Raw genomic sequence first — 17,702 nt, 5'->3', positions numbered from 1 at the left:
TAAATCAGGAGATAGAAATGGGTGTCAACTAATAATCAGGAGATTTCTTTTAGCTAGCGCTCATTTTTTTATTTACAATTTTAGGTACTGGTATGAATTTATTAAGGGTTCCTTTTGCTGCTGAGTTTATTCTGTGTCCACATTTATAGGAAGCGCTTGAGTGCTTGTGCTACTTTGAGTGCAACTAACAGCATACACTTATTGTGTTACTATTGGGAGTGCACATCCATCATTACTGATACTGTATGATCATTACCCACAGGTAGAAGGGGGCCTGTTTGTTTGTACCCGATAAAGACGGTCCTGTGCTGGAGATGGCTCCCACTCCTAAGTCTGGAACCAACGAGGTCCCGGTGGCACTCACAAGGTCAGCGATACCTGGCACTCACAGCCATTGGAGTTTCACACGGCACCTAACAGGATGTGCCCGTAGGCCTGTGAGTAGTGAGTGACTCATCCATGAGTGAGTCATCGTTTCTAATTTAACTTGTGCCAGAACAGTACGGGTACACTGCACAAACACTTACTGCTCCTGAAGGCCTCTGATTGATGAAAAGCATTTATCCTGCATGCCTGTTCCTGGCATGATCTGCTCCACGGGCTTTGTAAACGTAAACTATGTCTTTCAGGACTCATATGCATGTCAGTGCGTGCTAAAACCATTGGGCCAGGGAAATCTTTCCGCCACGTAGAAGCACCTTGCATTAGCTGTTTAAGGCAAACCAAAGGCATTCACTTCGAAGGAATTGGAAAATATATGTTCAGTACTCTTTCTGAAAAGTTGCATGTGTAATTTATCTATTGATTATTAGTAAAATCTTTAATAATATAACAGACAGGACAATATCATAGATTGATGATCGTTATGCAAGAGAATGAGCTGGGCTGGATGTTTGAGGACTTAGGCTAAGTGTTTATTTGATGGCTTTAAGATATTATTATATAATACACTCCTCAGCCTCATAGCACTTGTCCCTGTATCCACTCTACATAATATTGCTTTAATCACATTTTAGTTCTACAGATAGAAAACTAATTATTATGATCTTTTTTGTCCCTATTTCAGTATCATGAATCTTTCCTTGTGATAGCATATCCTAAGGATATGAATACATGGAGCTCATTCCTGAAATATTCCTGAAATATCAATATTTTTGAAGCATACATCAAAAGAAGATGAAGATGAGCATTCCCCACGGCAACCAAGGATGTGACCCAGCATGCCGTATGGAACAAAGGAGGGTGCCATAGATTTTCATTCTTGTGGGTGAAAGTTTTTTTCGGTTCTCCTCTGTGGGTGGAATGCATCTCGTACCCAAACACTGAAGGTTACCCTGTACGTTGCAAGCAATTACTGAAATATTCACTTCACCTTGTTGAAATGTGCAGTGTTGACCACAGAACAAAATGGCTGCTAAAGCATTCTGTAACTGAGAATTGAGTAAATTTAACCAATGTCTTTAACCTGGAAGGAATTCTTCCTGATGATCATATTCAGTAGTTTCCTATGGAATTAAATAAACTGTACTTTGAGGCATTTCTCGTTTGGTCCTTTCTCTGTACTGTAAATAATTGCCACATCCAGTATACGTACTATTAAAAGACAGTGCTGGATATTCCTCTATGACTTAATGAATGAAAGACATTTCCAATGGAGTTGTAAGGATTATAAAACAAGACTTTAAATGATTGGCTTGGAATGAAATTCACGGAATCATCCTTCTATGATCATACTGTAGGTTTGTGGCTATTAGCATGCTTACACAAGAAATTATGAATCATTTTGCCACAAATTAGCCACAAATGTCACAAAGAAAAAAATGTCGTCTGATTTTCATTTAATTTCAAATAATATCTTTTTCCGCCTCTTCACCACTCCCTTTCGGTGTCTGTTGTCTGAGACCCCTCCTATTTCTTGTTCTCTGGTTGAGTTCCGCTGATGGCTTTGATATTTTAGTCTCTTGAAATGTTTTATTCACTGAAGAAGAGACGCTTGTGTTAGCGCTCACCGTGCAGCTTCAAGGTATGCAGGTAAAAACAAATCACTTCAGGAAGCCGGGGAGGTTTCTGAGGACAAAGCTCGCTTTGAGTCAAGGGCCTTGATTCAGGCCCCTATTCACGAGCGAAAATCAATTCCGAAACAAAACCATTTGAAACACAATTACGCTTTCATTGCCAGGACCTGTTTAAAATAGTTAGGTATTGAATTATATTCATTCACCTGAACAAAACCCAACTCTTGATGCCTCAGGGCCTCTCAATGATATTAGTGCACAAAACATCAGATCATAAATCATTGATAGTATCTCAAGTCCTCACTTGAAGCTTACAACATTTGAAGCCCGAGGAAGATGTGTTCCAGCAAGACGACCTGATCATTTAACATGAGATGGAATGACACACGGGTGGATGAATTTGTAGAGCTCACATGAGCATTTGCCCTACCCTGGAGGTGACCTAAAGCTGAAATGAGAGTCATTGTCAAGTGACAAAATTGTTTCCCAATAGGCGCCTCTTGAAATGGCTTCTGAGGATAAGCATTGCTCAAGTAACTGATCAAAATTTTCTTCTCAAGTGTCACTAGTCCAAGAACACTGTAGTTTAGGAAACTGATTTATTAAGACAACAAACTCTTTTATTCCAGGCCTGATATCTGAGGCTAGAAGAGGATAAAATAGCACTCAAACCGGCTATGAGCTGGTGCAGCCAGAAAATATACACAGTAAAAAGAACTGAACTTGAATTGAATTGATCAAGGAACAGGCGTAACTGCTGCTGGCAATAAAAAATATTTAGATTTTATTTAATCCGTGTCTATAAAAACCATTGACGTTTCGGCCACGTTGTCAGGTCTTCATCAGAATTCGTAAAACTCTAAAAGACTATACAGTCTTCTGTATAGCATTGAGTTCCAATGGAGGCAGCTGAACTTAATCAGCAGGGAAGGCCGACCCGAATCCTGGCCGCAACAAAGAAAAAGCAAACAGCAGAAGCAAATAATTACCTGCATAATTTCTTATTAATCCTTCGCCATATATACTTATGCATAAATGCAAGACATACATACTCACACTACAAAGATGCATGTACACACAGGTAAACCTATAATATAGAGTATATACACAGTATATATATATATATATATATATATATATATAATAGTTTATTTATTATCATTTATTTGTTTATTTCTTTTATTTATGCGTTTTTTTCAGCACTATGAGGGTACGAGACTTGCATCAACTAAGTTGGTAATCCTTTGTTTGTATGTTCTCTCAAAACTTGATTTTAAAAGATGTTCAGAAAAAAAGCAGACAGAGCAGATGGCTGATCATATAAATGGGATCAGTAACTGCACACATTTACCATCAGCATTACACAGTATGGCTTAATTCGGGATCTGAGAGCCAAAATGGCTAACTGGTTTCATGGAACGTCCCCTCCTCAGATATGGCTCTGAAAGCCACAACTAGGAGAACTTCACTCTTGGTATAAACACACAAAGTCCAGTATGCAACAAGAGCATATTATCAATCTTGTTTGAACAGAAAACTGCATGTACTGAATATACAGATATCTGATTTGTTACCTGTATCAGACATAAGTATAAACAAGGCCTCAAAGAATGCTCCCTCTGGTTTTTTTTTTGGTTTTTTTCTTCACAGTGAACATTTTCACACGGAATACACCCACACGGAACACACAGGACTCACACAGGACACTCCCACACTACAAACTTCTTAATGGACCACGCTCACAGAGACCACACCCACTCTGGACACTCCCTCATAGAACACGTTCACAGAGACCACACGCACACACAGGACATTCACGCGCAGCCCAGGCAGGATGTTTTTTTTTTTTGAAGGTGGAGCTGGCAGCATTACCTCTGTGTCATCTGAGGTGGCCTGACTCACCTCACTGCCACATGAGCCCTGCTATTGGCTGAGATGTATGGCAAAATCTGTGACAATTTTTAAAAAAACACACACACACCCTGGAATTTCCTGCACCATTCATTAATACTTCTAAGCAAAAGCTTTAGAGCTGAAAAGTTTTTAAAGAGGCTTAGGGTTCAGATTGGCACTCGGAGGGTGCACATGACTGGTGAGGATTTATTGGCTAAACAAATATTTCATTGTTGGTCACAGCCATGTATTGAAACTGCTCTTTCAATGTGAAATGAGATGTACAGCATTTCACTGGACCCAGATGGTAGTATATGCATTATATGATCAAGGCCGGGCAGAGACCTTTTGAGGGGCAGGTGCTCGAAGTGAGAAAAGAGCGCACCAACCTAGGAAAACTTATAACACCCAGTTATTGTTCAGAATATGTTTTACCAGAATGAATGAATGAAAATTAAATAACAGCAATAGTAATAAAACAAATATTCTTTTTTGTTTGGAGTCCATCTACTCATTACTTGACAGAATGTGTAATGGATAATTGGTTTATTAAATGAATAGCAGTAGAGCAGTCCTGCAGATTTTCTAGGTCTCTGGGTCATGACCCACAGAACTGGCCTTTCAACTTATCTAATTACACAACTTGTAGATTTGGACAGGAAAAATCTCCTGTACTCCTGCTTACTGGCCCATTCTAAAGGATGACCTGATGAAATCTGGTTTGACACTATGATTGTAACCAACACCATGGTTTCCACAGGATTAAATCTGATATGGGACTATCCACAGCGACTAAAGTTTTATAGAATAGGGCTCACAAACAATATAGGAGCTCTGGGTTCTGTCAAAAACATGCATGTAACATGAATAATAGCCTGGACGTTCTTTTCAAAACAAAAGCGTATATAAGGCAGTGGCAGAGGGAGTACTTACTTTCCCGCCTGAATCTTGTTAAAACACGACTTTTGGTTCACACCCGGAGGAAATGTTTAGATAATATTGCAAGGGGATTTCATCATTTGAAAGAACGAGCCATCTGGCTCCTCATTATATAATGCAATCGCTGTTCCGCTGCACTGGGAGTAGACCAGAGACTGCTGTTAAAACAAGAATTCCAACTCATCACCCATTCTCTAGTGAAACATTTCCATGGAACTGGAGCGTCCTGTTCTCTTTCTGGCTTTAAAAGGAATGAATAAAAGCTCTCAGACCTGAAATGTATAGTTTCTTGTGAGAGGGAAAATTCAGGCTCTGTTACATGAGGACTTTTAAATATGTTGCTCTGACAAGATATCTGCTCAAATAGCATCATCATCTCCTCATAAATTATCACTGTGTACTTGGCTGAGCTCAGAGAATTGCACACCCAAGTCAGAATGCATGTGTTGTTTGCAAAATTCATTGTTTAACATTTGCTATGCTTCACACCATTTGCCAGCCATGTATAGCCAAACCAGAATGACAAATTATAAGCATGTGTATCAAGCCACAGAGCCTCTTCAATGATACTGGAAAAACAAACCAGTGGGTCCTTCGTACAATACTGTTATACTCACTGAGGGGCCCGCTTTCCTATCATAGTATTTTGGCGGCATCTAGTGTCCATATTTTCCGTCCACAGCACCTCAAATTTGATGAACCCTTGGAAGGTAGAAGAGATTTCTTCCAGAGAGACGAATAATCAGAATGCAGTCGTTATATGTCTTTTGAGCAATATGTGTTTTGTACAACACTTGTATACTGTATAAAACTGATTATTTGCAGCAACTTCTATTACAAAATCTTCATTATTTGTGCACCCTGTATTCTTGGACCATGATTATTTGAAATAATACAGAATTGAACCATTTTTCACCTTAAGATCATAACAGCCATTTAAAAATGAAAAAGCATGATTGACAGGACATAATTTATTAAGTCGCAGCATTACATTTTCAGTTCACAGCACAAATAACTCCAAGGGACACCATCCTTCTTACAGTATTTTGATTTCAGAGTTAATTTGATTTTGACTGATGAGGAACAGTGCATAATATTTTTAGCCTTTCAGAATTGACTAGAAAGAACACCCTCAGGCCAAAGAGCAAACTCTAAAACAGAACAATTAAAAATGTAGTTGATAATCACAGCTATTTTTCTATGATTAGTGCAAAAACTAGTGCTAAAATAACTATGCAAAATAATTAATAAAAGTGCACGAAACAAACAATAGTTACTGAAAACAGAGCACAATACATGGCTCTGACTGGAGCACTCTGGATAGTAAGGCAGTACAGACATAAGATATGGGCAGAGCTCTGTCTCTGATTGACAGAGATACTAGCCATCATTACCACCAGTGAGGTACTGGAGAGCCTTCCTGTAATCACCAGATGTGTCCTCCTGGGAAGAGAAACAGCAGACCATAGTTAGCATCACTGAAAGGTATACCATGTGCCCCACGGTGTCTGACCACAGCATCCACCACACAATCACCAAAATAAGCAATCAACTTGAGGTTACATTACATACATTACAGTCACTTAGCAGGTGCTCTTTTCCAGAGTGACTTACAGAAGTGGAGAACTAGAAATAGAAAAGGGAGGAAGGAAAACCAAAGAAAAAAAAGGAAAAAGAATGGTTATTTAGAGTGGGGTCATGCGAGCCATGGTGCAATTTGAAGAGGCGACTCTTCTGTCTGCATCAGAATATGGGCAGGGTTTCTGCTGTTCTGACTGCAGTGGGAAGCTCATTTCACCACCAGGGGGCCAGGACAGAAATGAGACGAAACCATAGACCAGACGAAACCCAAGACATGACCTGGAAGTACAAGCACGCCAGGGGAGGTACCAGGTGCCCAGAGGAAGCAGAACGGAGGAGTTTGGTTGACAGGTGTGATCTGATGATCTTTTGAAGATATAATGGAGCTGTCTCTGTAGGTGCCTGATAGGCTGGTACCAGCAATTGATGTGAGCCAATATAAGTAGCCAAGTAGTGGGAAAAGCAGAGAGGCCAGCAAGAAGGTTGCTGCAGTTGTCCAGGTGAGAGATGAGTAATGCATGGACTAAGCCACGGTTGCCAGATCTCACGGCAAATAAAAACAGCGCAACTGAAAACTGCTGATTAAACAAACTGGTGAAAGGAGTCCCCACCAATCGCATCCCCAATCTCTCCATAGTCAGCTGGCCAAAAATTGGCGACTCTGGACTGAGAGCTAGGGAGAGTATTTAGTCAGGAAGTGGTGGATTCTCTGAAGGTGGTTTTACAAATAGGCCAAGGATTCACCAGTTTGCATGGTCAGGGTGTGTGGTATGTATGAGGTATGGTATGCGTAATGACATTTTCCCCCAGAAAATATATGGTATAACACACACACACACAGGGGTGATGGGGCACCTGGATAGTGTTGTACAGCGATTGCTTGTACATCCGTTTGAACTCTGCTCTGATGTCCAGCATGTCCACTTCACTCCGCGAGACCATGATCCGGATCAGCGTCTCATCATCTGTACCAGCTCTCTGTGCAGTGGGCACAATGGACAAGTCTCATTAAGCCAGTGGGGTTGTGAGTTTTAATCCGGCATTGCTGTGATACCCTTAAGCGGGATATATACTCACAGTACTTCAGTAAATATCCAGCATAATAAATAAATGCTATGTAAAATAAGCTGTGCAATTTGCCCTGGAGTAGGTCCAAGCAGTTAAATTGAATAGTAACATTAAGTAATGAGACAAGGGCAAACATTTTATGAATGAAAAATGAACACACTATAACCACTGGCTAAGTAGAATGCACATCCATGACCAATAGTAATTTGGTCTTCTTAAAGGATGAATAGATATGATTAAATGACTGGTGACAGAATCATGAAATATTTGATATGGATGTTTGTTTATCTGAAGTAAATGATTATGAAAATGAACGTACCCTCATGCTGTGGTAGAGGTTTTCTGCAAAATAGGCTGGAACACTCCTAGTACACTTCACTGTGGAAAAAAGACCAATTTTATAATTTTATCTTGAAAAACCTGAAATAACAGTTTTCACTTATTAATCAAATTATCACATGAGAAGGCAGATAGATAAAATAAAATTGAATATGTTGTAAAATGAGTATGAAATATTAACAGAATATTCAACCCATGCATCATGACAACAGTGTACTTCATATAGAAATTTAGCATTTTAAGTATTACTTAATGTTGTTTCTAGTAGCAGTAAACTATTTGTTCAGATATTTTCAGTCAATTTTGTGAAAACAGGCCTTGTGTGTCCATTTTAAGCACTGGCAGTACTCACCTACAGCCAGGAGCAAGTCCTGCAGACTCCCAGAAGTCTCTCTTTCAATACTGTCTTCAATGTCATACCCAGACAGTTTCTTGTATGCATCAAAAACTGTTAACAATACAGAAAATATATACAATTAAAGTATTTTTGCAGAGAGGAACAAATCTGATGAGGTTAATATTTTGTCAATGAATAAAAATCAATCACAAGGAGGAATAATAATTAACAAGGTTAATTAACAATAAATTGCATATGAGCCCTTTTAAATAGCAGTGTTTAACCATGTATTTGTTAGCAAGAGCTCTAAAAGTTAGCTTCTTATCATAGCATGCTAAATTCTTACCTAATAATGAAAACATAGTTAGGTTGTTTTCAGGGGTTTAGGTAGCAGCAGTTTGCAAATTCAGATACTTTACTAGCTGTATTAGACATGTCTTATATGACAAACATTCTATCACACACAGACAAAATATATTGCTACAGTGACCCCCTGTGGCCAACATTAGCACTTGACAATGCTGTCTTGATTTTATTTGTTTGGGCACACAGCCAAAAATAAACATCCTAAACGCTCAATGAATAAAAGATTCACATTTGTATTAAAGTTTCGTTAAACTTTGCCATACATTCTGAATATATGTTATGGACTATTCAAATGAGTCAATTACAAAAACCAACAACCTCAGCCATAAAGACCTGGAAGAGGCTACTTCAGTATGATATGCCATGAGAACACACCTTTCCTCAAGTGTTCTGTGCTTCTGTTACCAAGGATACTGATGAATTTTTCCTCGTCGGTGCCACACTTCTCCTCTCCTGCGGCAAACAGTTCCTGCAAAGAAACGCAACAAATCTATCTCCCACTTGTTCAATTTCCAGTCAGTCTGACTGCAAACCTCTTTTAAAACAGCACTTCTTTTTTTGTTTCACAAAAATTATTTTGAGCTTGGTGGGATAAACTAAACATTTTGCAATGCATATTAAGAAATTCAATTACTACAAATACAGAGCAGAAAGGTAACGGTGCTGTGCTCAAATTTGTTCCCTCAAGGGTTTTACAACTACTTCTTGCTGGAAGTGAAATTTTTTTTTTTAAATAATGCATAATGACACAATACTAATAATAAAAGTATATATAAATAGGATGTACTGTAATGCAGGAGTGTAAATAGAGTAGATGGCTTCATACTTCACGCTGTATACATTACTTCCACTTGGCTTATGCTCTTATGCTGATTCATTCACTAAGTGATTTCTTATAGTATGTGTTGCTGTGACATATAATTTCGTCAGTAGAGAGATATATCCTGATACTCCATGGACATTTTTATTGGAAACAGACAAGTCCCCAAATTATTCAACTAATCGAGCTGAGTTTGCTTTCTGAATTAAGAATAGCTTTATGTATGTGTCTAAAATACTAGAATGTATTGGACTGTAAAATTATACTTCTGTTATAAGATTCACTTATACCAGACGTCTTTCAGGGTATTTCTGGGAGAATTATTCAGCGTGCTGCGCTGATTGCACTCTATCCCCAAAGAGACAATATGTACATTGAGCCATGACCGTTAGTGATATCAGTGACGTCACAACATGTTCATGAAGCTGAATGTCTTTTGTGGAACCTTTTAGTTACATTCCATAGGCTGAGCAGTCTCAATCGTGTATCTTTACTGCAGCACAATATAGAATGCTGAAAGAATGCATTTCCTTTCTCATCACCTCATAACTAAACCTTAGCCTTTAACATTATTTGATCTGAGGTGACATCAACACCTCTAATCATGAAAGGCTAGAGTAAAGTACCCACAGGGTTTCACTGCTGGAACACCCTGGTGAGTGATAGGGTTAGGACGTGTAATGGAAAATAGAAGTGTGCATAATGATATATTTGAAAATGTATTGATCATTCATAAACTCCTCTCACTTGACCCTGTGACCTTAAAGTGGCTTGACCCTGTGACCTTTCCCCTGCCCAATTAAAATTCAGCATGACAACACAGAGTGGTTTGGAGAGCTTTCTTTTTCCATTTAAAAGATTTTAGTGTGGAGCAATAGGTCTGTTACAGGGGCTACTACTCTGGAATAGAAACAATTTATCTGCCCATTTGATAAATTATATAGTTCTGTGAAAAATTGATAAGTATACTGCTATGAGCAAAATAATGCACTCAGCCACCTAAAAAAAATTGCAGATTTATAAATGCAGGCATGACTCACTAACCTTAGCATCCTTCTCCACCTTTTCTTCATCAACCCCTTCCTCTCTACTTGCCTGGGGGAAAAAAAAAAACAAATGTCACCTTGTCACTGCATGTGAGGGATACCTGAGAGGAACTTTTTTTCCCCCCATAATTTACTGAGTGCATGTGACATCCACCGCTGGCCCCAAAAGCAACTACCCCATCTGATCAAGTTACACATCCTACACCTGAGGACCATGCCCTTGCCGGAGAGGACCAAATTAGTTTCAAACAAGGCGACGCAATTACGAAATTCCATCACTCTCGGGGTAGGGAGGTCACCTGGAGGAGAATCACCAGCATCCTCTTGAAGTATCCTGCGGTGTCACCGCTGATATCTGACTCCAGGCTTTTGCGGTACTCTGTAATGCAACACAGGAGAGGGATAACGATGTACGTCTCAGACAAGTGGCTTTCCATTGACCCAAATTAGTGGTCTTCGTGTGGCAGGTCCATGACCAGCAATCCTACGAACTGAAAGGGATAGATTATCATTGTGAGATCTCTTGATCTATAATAGTGCCAGATGTGAATGGTAGATAGTTTGGTAGAGACCGTGAGGACAATTCAATCACTTGAGGATATTACACTCTGTAGTCCTTCCTGTCGATTATGAACAGTTCCTGTGATGGCTACAGGATTCATGGTCAGATGACTCTTGAGTAACGTGTGTACAAACAACTCAGCATAGAACCACACTGATTATAAACAACACCAAAGAAGTCACGGTCACTGCTAATTAATATTCTTGTGCAAGTACATTCACCAGAACTCCATTTGATCAAAAATGACAGCTTAATATTTGACTACTGCCAATGCAGCTTCTCTGGTTTTTACCCACTATCGAAGACAGTCGAACCAAAGAGCATCAGCCATGCTCACGTTTTTTGTAGGCTTTGACAATTTCCTTGATCTGCTCCGGTGTTCTGGAGGCCAGGATCTCTACGAGAACAGCCTCCTCAGTCCCTGCCCCCTGCAATGGAGATCAAAGCCATGCAATACTTAATTAACTGATTATTGATTGTATTGAGTGTGAGTTCAGTGAACCAACTCGACAGTTCCCAGTAAATTGCAATGTAAGAACCACAAACCACGCAAAAGGATAAGGAATGTGGTTTTAAAAACAGACATGCAAAACGATTTTGAATCATGCTGAAACAAAGAGACCGGGCACAAATGCATTTTCTGAATGCATTTTCAATATGTAGCGACCAAAGAGAAAGAAAATAACTGCCATCTGGATGTTTTTTTTATGATAATGCAAACTTAAATGCAAACATGATATAGAGCTAGTATTTTCATACAGCAGCAGCGGAGCTATGCTCAATAACATCAAAAATTAGCCTTCAGGGGAAATGAGAGACAAGTACATTGAAGGTAGCAATGCCTTCACAGATTCCCAATGCTGCAACATTTAAATTACAAAGCAGCTAATGTAGCTAAGTAGACCCATTTCATTTCCGAAAGCATAAATGTGAGTATAAAACACACATGAACTGCTTCAGATGTGGGTTAAATAAGGAACAGAAAATCTATTTAAATATTATGCATGGGCTATGCACATTAGCCTAGGCTACTTTAGTGTGGCTGTGACAGCAATGTAATATTCAAAATACTGTCAACTGATTTTGAGTGTAGCCTAGACCACAAGGATCAAACGTTATTGATTTGATAGTCATGCGTTACGAATCTGCCGCACTGATGGGACAGAAGATTTGAGTCAAAGTAGCATGCCCAGACATGACGACATCTAATACGAATTCAAGCCTTCATTTGGACTTGGCTCATCTTCGCGTGCAGATTGAGTTACGCCGACTGTTCACGCGACAGGTGTAGACTGTCCATGATGCTGCTGTTAACGTGACACCGTAGGTGTGATTAAGGGAAGCCTGTAGGTCCATGCACAAGCTGTCCACAAAAGGAGAACCCCTTCTGTACCTTGATGGCGTTCTTGAGTTCAGTCACGTCGTAGAGAATGCGTGGCGTCATCAGGGCAACTACAAGCATTTCAAACTTTCCTCCGAGTTCCGATTGCAACTCGCTCACCAAGTCCTGTGAAAAAGAGGGTGCAATTTGAACAATTTTATTTGAAGACTCAGACAGAGCCAGCACTGATCTTATCTGGATGGGAAAAGAGCCAGGACGGACCACTGAATCAAGGCTCTCAGGCATTAGTGGACTTCATAAATAATACTCGAAATGAAGGCTTTGATGTTGCCAACCTTTCACTAATAGGCCTATCATAACAGAAATCCTAGAGAGCCTGATTCCTCCATATTTCTAGAGTCACATGCCAATTATCTAATTTATACCTGGATAATTGGTAGGTAAACTTGCTGTCCTATCCAAATTCTGATTTTGAGAATCCCTACTAGGAAAATAATAATTTCCAGCTTGAAAAAACAAACTCATAAATGAATGAATACATATTTCATCAGAGTACCCTTTTTGCAGAACAGTTGCTGACCTACATTTGTATTACAAAATTATCATTCTGAAGTTCCCTGCCTCCTAAAAAAAACATGTGTGGCCAGTCATCCTTCCTGCTGTCACTGGTGCCTGCGAGGCAGCCGGGTTGCCTGTTCTCCTGCTCGACTCACCTTTCCGTAACGGGTCTTGTAGGCTGCTTTTATCTCCTGCCGCTGAGAGTTGCAGCGGGAGACCAGGAGCCGAAGAATGGCCTCTTCGTCGGTGCCTGCAAAACAGGAGTTTAAATAACCATTTAAGTTAGACTGAATCTAGGGTGGTTCTATGAGACAAAAAACAAACAAACAAAAAGAAAAAAACTCAGGGATAGTGTGCCATAGCCATGATTCAGAAACCTCATCTCAAAATGGTTGCATTGAACCTGCATTTAACAAGTGTAAGCTTGTTAAATGAGGATTGGAAGATGAGATATTTACTATTCAGAGGATAGCCATGTTTGTTGCTCTTTGATAGGCAACACAAGAAAGGGTTATTAATGCCACAATGAGTACAGATTTCTATTTTCACACTAACTACCAACCTGCAGATACTATAGGAAGAATTTTCAAAAGACTGATTTAACAGACAGGTTTTCTATGTGATTGAAGTGTAAAGATAGGAAATATTCAATCTAACTTCAGTGTGTCTGGCCTTCACTTTGAACAACAAGATCATTTTTATCAATAATGAAATCATTTTTAAAACATTTATTGAAGTGTTTGGTGGTTACTGCATGATTAAAAATAATTTCTTTAAGCCATAACATTGCCAGGGATCCCCAGTTGAAAGCAATAACAAAGCAGAACATCATCCAAGGGAGTGCCGATATTGTCTTTCTCACCAACCTATTATCAGCAGTGTCAATCTCCCCAACAGCCTCCAGCTCTCTCATAAACAATTTATCGCTTGCCTTAATCTTCAATTAACTCATTGTCTCATCTGCGCCTCCTCATCACACCATTATCCCACAACAGCCACTTATACTCCTACCACGCTACCCTTTTCAGCTCGCTCCTCGATTCAGTGAAAAAGCGAGCTCATTGCATTTCCTGTTTCCATACTGTTGATAATGGCATGCATTTCCCACTTTTTACAGGTGAAGTTGATGGCGAAAATAGGACCTCTTTAAGGACACTATGCAATCACATTTCTTTTTAATGTGAAGTATGTCACTTCTAAACATGAGAACTGGGATGCCTGTTCTATGATGGTTAATCACTTCAAGTTCACTTCTGATCGCATGCTCAAAAAAATTGGATGCCCTGCTCATTTGCTAAAATGTATGTAAATCACCAGTTGTGGTACTGAAGGGAGGAGAGGTTTTCTTCATTATAAACTAGAAGCATGTACTGCACTGAATTCCCAGGCCTTTTAGCAAGGTCCCTGACTCCAGTCACCAAACCTCCCAAGGACAACAAGAAGTTAACATGTTTATGTGTGTGTGTTTTCTTTCGCTCTGTCTCTTATACATTTCTAGGAGTCCTGGTGAGCTTGGCCTTTCCTTTATCCTCCCCCCTGCCATCCATACCAGGGTGGAACTGCAACTGACGCCATGCTGCCCAGGATTCTGAAAGCAACTGCTAGATAATGTCTAAATAATTGCTTATGATTTAGGGCCTGTTTGTGTAACATTGAAGGCTAGAGGTCGATGTGTGCTTCTTCAGTATTCATGGTATACAATTAGACATAACCAATCACTTATTTGAATACATTTTAGTCTATGCTTATGTATTTACCATGTGCTAATCAGATGTACCAATCAAATATATAATTGTGTGTAATTTAACTATAGAAAGTAGAGATCACCCCTGCTTTCTTCAGTTCGGGCTTGTTGTGTGTAAGTGCCGAACTCTTTCTGCAGAAATAAAAACTGTCTCTTTTCTGGATATACCTTGTCATGCCTGGTTATAATAAGGGGAGTATTTCTCTGCTCAAGGGAACTAATGGGGTCTCAGAACCTCCTATATTAGCCACTATAAGAACTTGTTACTTTCAGGACAGTGATTTCTACATACAGAGTATACCAAGGACAGATCACAAGCACAGACAGAACAGTCTAACACGTTGTTGACTGATATACGGAGCCTTAGTATTCGAGAGTTCAGCTTTGAAGGTGTGAGCTGTATCTCAGCTGTGACTAATGATTAATTATGAAGTAGATAGGTAAACCTGTGGGGAAGCAAAGATGATCTATTCTCAACACAAAATAATTTTTACCAATATAAACAAGGAGTTTCTGAAGTGCGCACACAGATGGAACAAACTGTGCATCCTTCATAAATATTTCAGCCTAGAAGGATGATTGATGTGCATATAAAAATACCTTCATTCATCAACCATTCCGGCATGACAGTCTTGTGATAATAACCATCTTCTGGGAAGACCTATGCTTTCATTATATTTTATCAGTTTTGTGTAATTATAGTTATTTATTTATTTGTTTATTTATGCATTCTTTCATTCATTCATTTTGGGGCGGATTAAATGCAAATAAGCAGATATGAATGGCTGAGGTGTTCCGTATTGGAATTTTCTTTTTTTTAAATCACCTACCAAGCTTCAACCAAGCTTGTACTCGTAAGAGAGGTACACTAAACTAAGCTCAACGTATTACTTTTCATTTCTCAAAGAGATCAATATATTTTGCTGCAATCAACTGTGTAGTGGCCACTCATTGTTTTAAAATTTATACATATCAGCAAAATTAATCCAAAAGCCAAGTGCAAATTGTTAAGTAGACATAATATTTCTGGGGCTTGTGTCTTTCTCAGTGTAATGTGAAGTGCATGTCAGAGTGACAGAGCAGTACTCACCTATGCCTTTCATGGCCTTGTGCAGGAACTCCGCATCCTGCTTTGCATTGAAATGAAGAAAGGGTCTGACACTGCCTCCAGTAGTCTGATGGATAGAAACAAATGTTTGACAAAGAATTTTAAAAATCATCTGTAATGATTGTGAGTAAGTACATGATAAAACTGTTCATGTACTTACACACATTTTCACATTTAATGTAGATTTGATTTTTCTTATGATGACATGGATGGGAGAACACTGAAGCTCTTTCTGGGTTCTGGGGTTTTTCACTCACCAACACCCAATCCATGTAGAGAAGTGGTAACCAGCCCTGTTCCTGGACATCGACCATCCTGTAGATTTTCATTTCAACCCTAATTGGGCAATCCATCCCTACTAATAAGCAGCTCAACAAGAAGATCTCAAGCTGTTGAATGAGGTGTGCTTTGTTATGGTTGGAGTGAAAACCCGCAGGATGGTAGATATGTAGGAACATGGTAGGCTACCACTGATGTCAAGGAAGCTGCTGGCTTCCAGCTGATTGAACTGCAGACAGGGTAATCACAATACTTTCGTCACAATTCATTTTCAGTTTTTTAAATTATATTGGAGATTTATCAACAAACAAACTTTAGGAATTGCATAAAACAAAGAGGCATTGCCCATTGGATTTAAACGGTGTACCAGTTTCGATTCGCTTAATTTAAGACTGTTGAGGTCAGCGCAGATTCAAGATCTTAGTAAATAAAGCTTCATTCTCTCATGTGAAGAAATCTCTTTGCTAACGTTTCCTTGTTTCTGATTTCTCAATTGCCACAGAAAATCAGCGATATATAACCTGAACTCAATGTGTGATCTGGCTAACATAATCACATTTGTCCAACCAAATGAGACTATCACAAAGCTTTGAGCTTCTGAGGCTGCAAAAGAACCACATGTAGATCAATCAGTCTGCCATATAATGTATAAATCATAAACAATTATATTCAAGTTTAAGTTCAATGTAGTTGAACATTTCCAATTTAATGTCAAAAGACATATTTTGAATAAGAAATACACCGTACCTCCATGCCAGTCTTCAACCAGTGAATGCAGGCGTACAGGAAAAAAGTGTTTTTCCAGGAAAAGTGTTTCCACGGATTGCTCTATATCAGCAGACTGGTAAAAACAAATCAATTAAATTAAATATCTCCCAAACAAGAAGAATACGGTCTGACCACCTAACACTGAGAATCCGATAAAGAGGTAACTGAATGACCCCTTTTTTCCTTTTTTGTCACTTTAATTGAACTAAATTCTACAGAGAGTTCAGCTGTCTCCAGGTCCAACCCCCATCAATACTGTGCCTTTAAACTGTGCTGTTCAGTGCTGCATCTGCTGAAACGTAATCCATGGCATCAAGTCACAATGCTACTGTGCTAACTGGTAATGTGACACCTTATTAACAAGACCGTATTAAAGAAGAATGAAGAGGAGACAGCAGTGGGTGCTGCAAAACTTGAAATTAATATACTCTCTGAGGTGCAGCTTATTACTGAAACAAATATTCTTGTCACTTAAACAACATCCTAAACCCGATAGATTACATTGGTAATAATCTCAGGAGAGTGTAATTTCCCTCACAAAGACATAATATTACTGACACTGTCATAAATCATATATATATAATCATATATAGATAATATCATATAATTAATCATATTAATTTATTTGATTTATGTAATAAGACTTGGCTTAAAAAGGCTGACAAGAAATTCTGGCACATAAGACTGGATATCAGCATATATTTTAATGTTATTTAATCGGTGAGTAACATCAGTGGATATTATCTTAGTGAGTTTAGACGGGATAATATTTGAGGTTAGTCCACTGATTTCAAATATTCAGGTTTCCAGTCTTACATTAAGGACTAGGGATCAAACATCTAATATCTAATAAATCTAATAATGTGACGGAATTTGAGAAAACTTATTTTATTTATTCATTCATTAATTTATTCATTCATCTACTGTGTGACTATAG

The 17,702-nt window shown here is 38.9% G+C and overlaps 1 protein-coding gene across 3 annotated transcripts; it reads right to left on the bottom strand.

Moving 5' to 3' along the window:
- Positions 1-5,803: 5,803 nt before the first annotated feature.
- Positions 5,804-16,970, bottom strand: anxa5a (annexin A5a). Of its 3 annotated transcripts, XM_035427047.1 has the most exons (12): positions 16,745-16,970; positions 15,701-15,785; positions 13,022-13,116; positions 12,360-12,473; positions 11,304-11,394; positions 10,704-10,783; positions 10,403-10,453; positions 8,914-9,007; positions 8,188-8,283; positions 7,816-7,874; positions 7,284-7,406; positions 5,804-6,290 (listed from the first exon to the last, which is right to left on the bottom strand). In XM_035427047.1, the coding sequence occupies exons 1-12, from the start codon at positions 16,748-16,750 to the stop codon at positions 6,228-6,230; spliced, it is 957 nt and encodes a 318-aa protein (XP_035282938.1). In that variant the 5' UTR covers positions 16,751-16,970; the 3' UTR covers positions 5,804-6,227. The 3 variants fall into 3 exon arrangements, with proteins under 3 accessions (XP_035282938.1, XP_035282939.1, XP_035282940.1); XM_035427048.1 differs by lacking the exons at positions 13,022-13,116; positions 15,701-15,785; positions 16,745-16,970 and adding exons at positions 12,734-12,792; positions 12,893-12,996; XM_035427049.1 differs by lacking the exons at positions 13,022-13,116; positions 15,701-15,785; positions 16,745-16,970 and adding an exon at positions 12,893-12,996.
- Positions 16,971-17,702: the final 732 nt, after the last annotated feature.

The sequence above is a fragment of the Anguilla anguilla genome, chromosome 7 (genome assembly GCF_013347855.1).
Source record: "Anguilla anguilla isolate fAngAng1 chromosome 7, fAngAng1.pri, whole genome shotgun sequence".
Lineage (NCBI taxonomy): Eukaryota > Metazoa > Chordata > Actinopteri > Anguilliformes > Anguillidae > Anguilla > Anguilla anguilla.
This window is presented reverse-complemented; position numbering and strand designations above follow the sequence as displayed.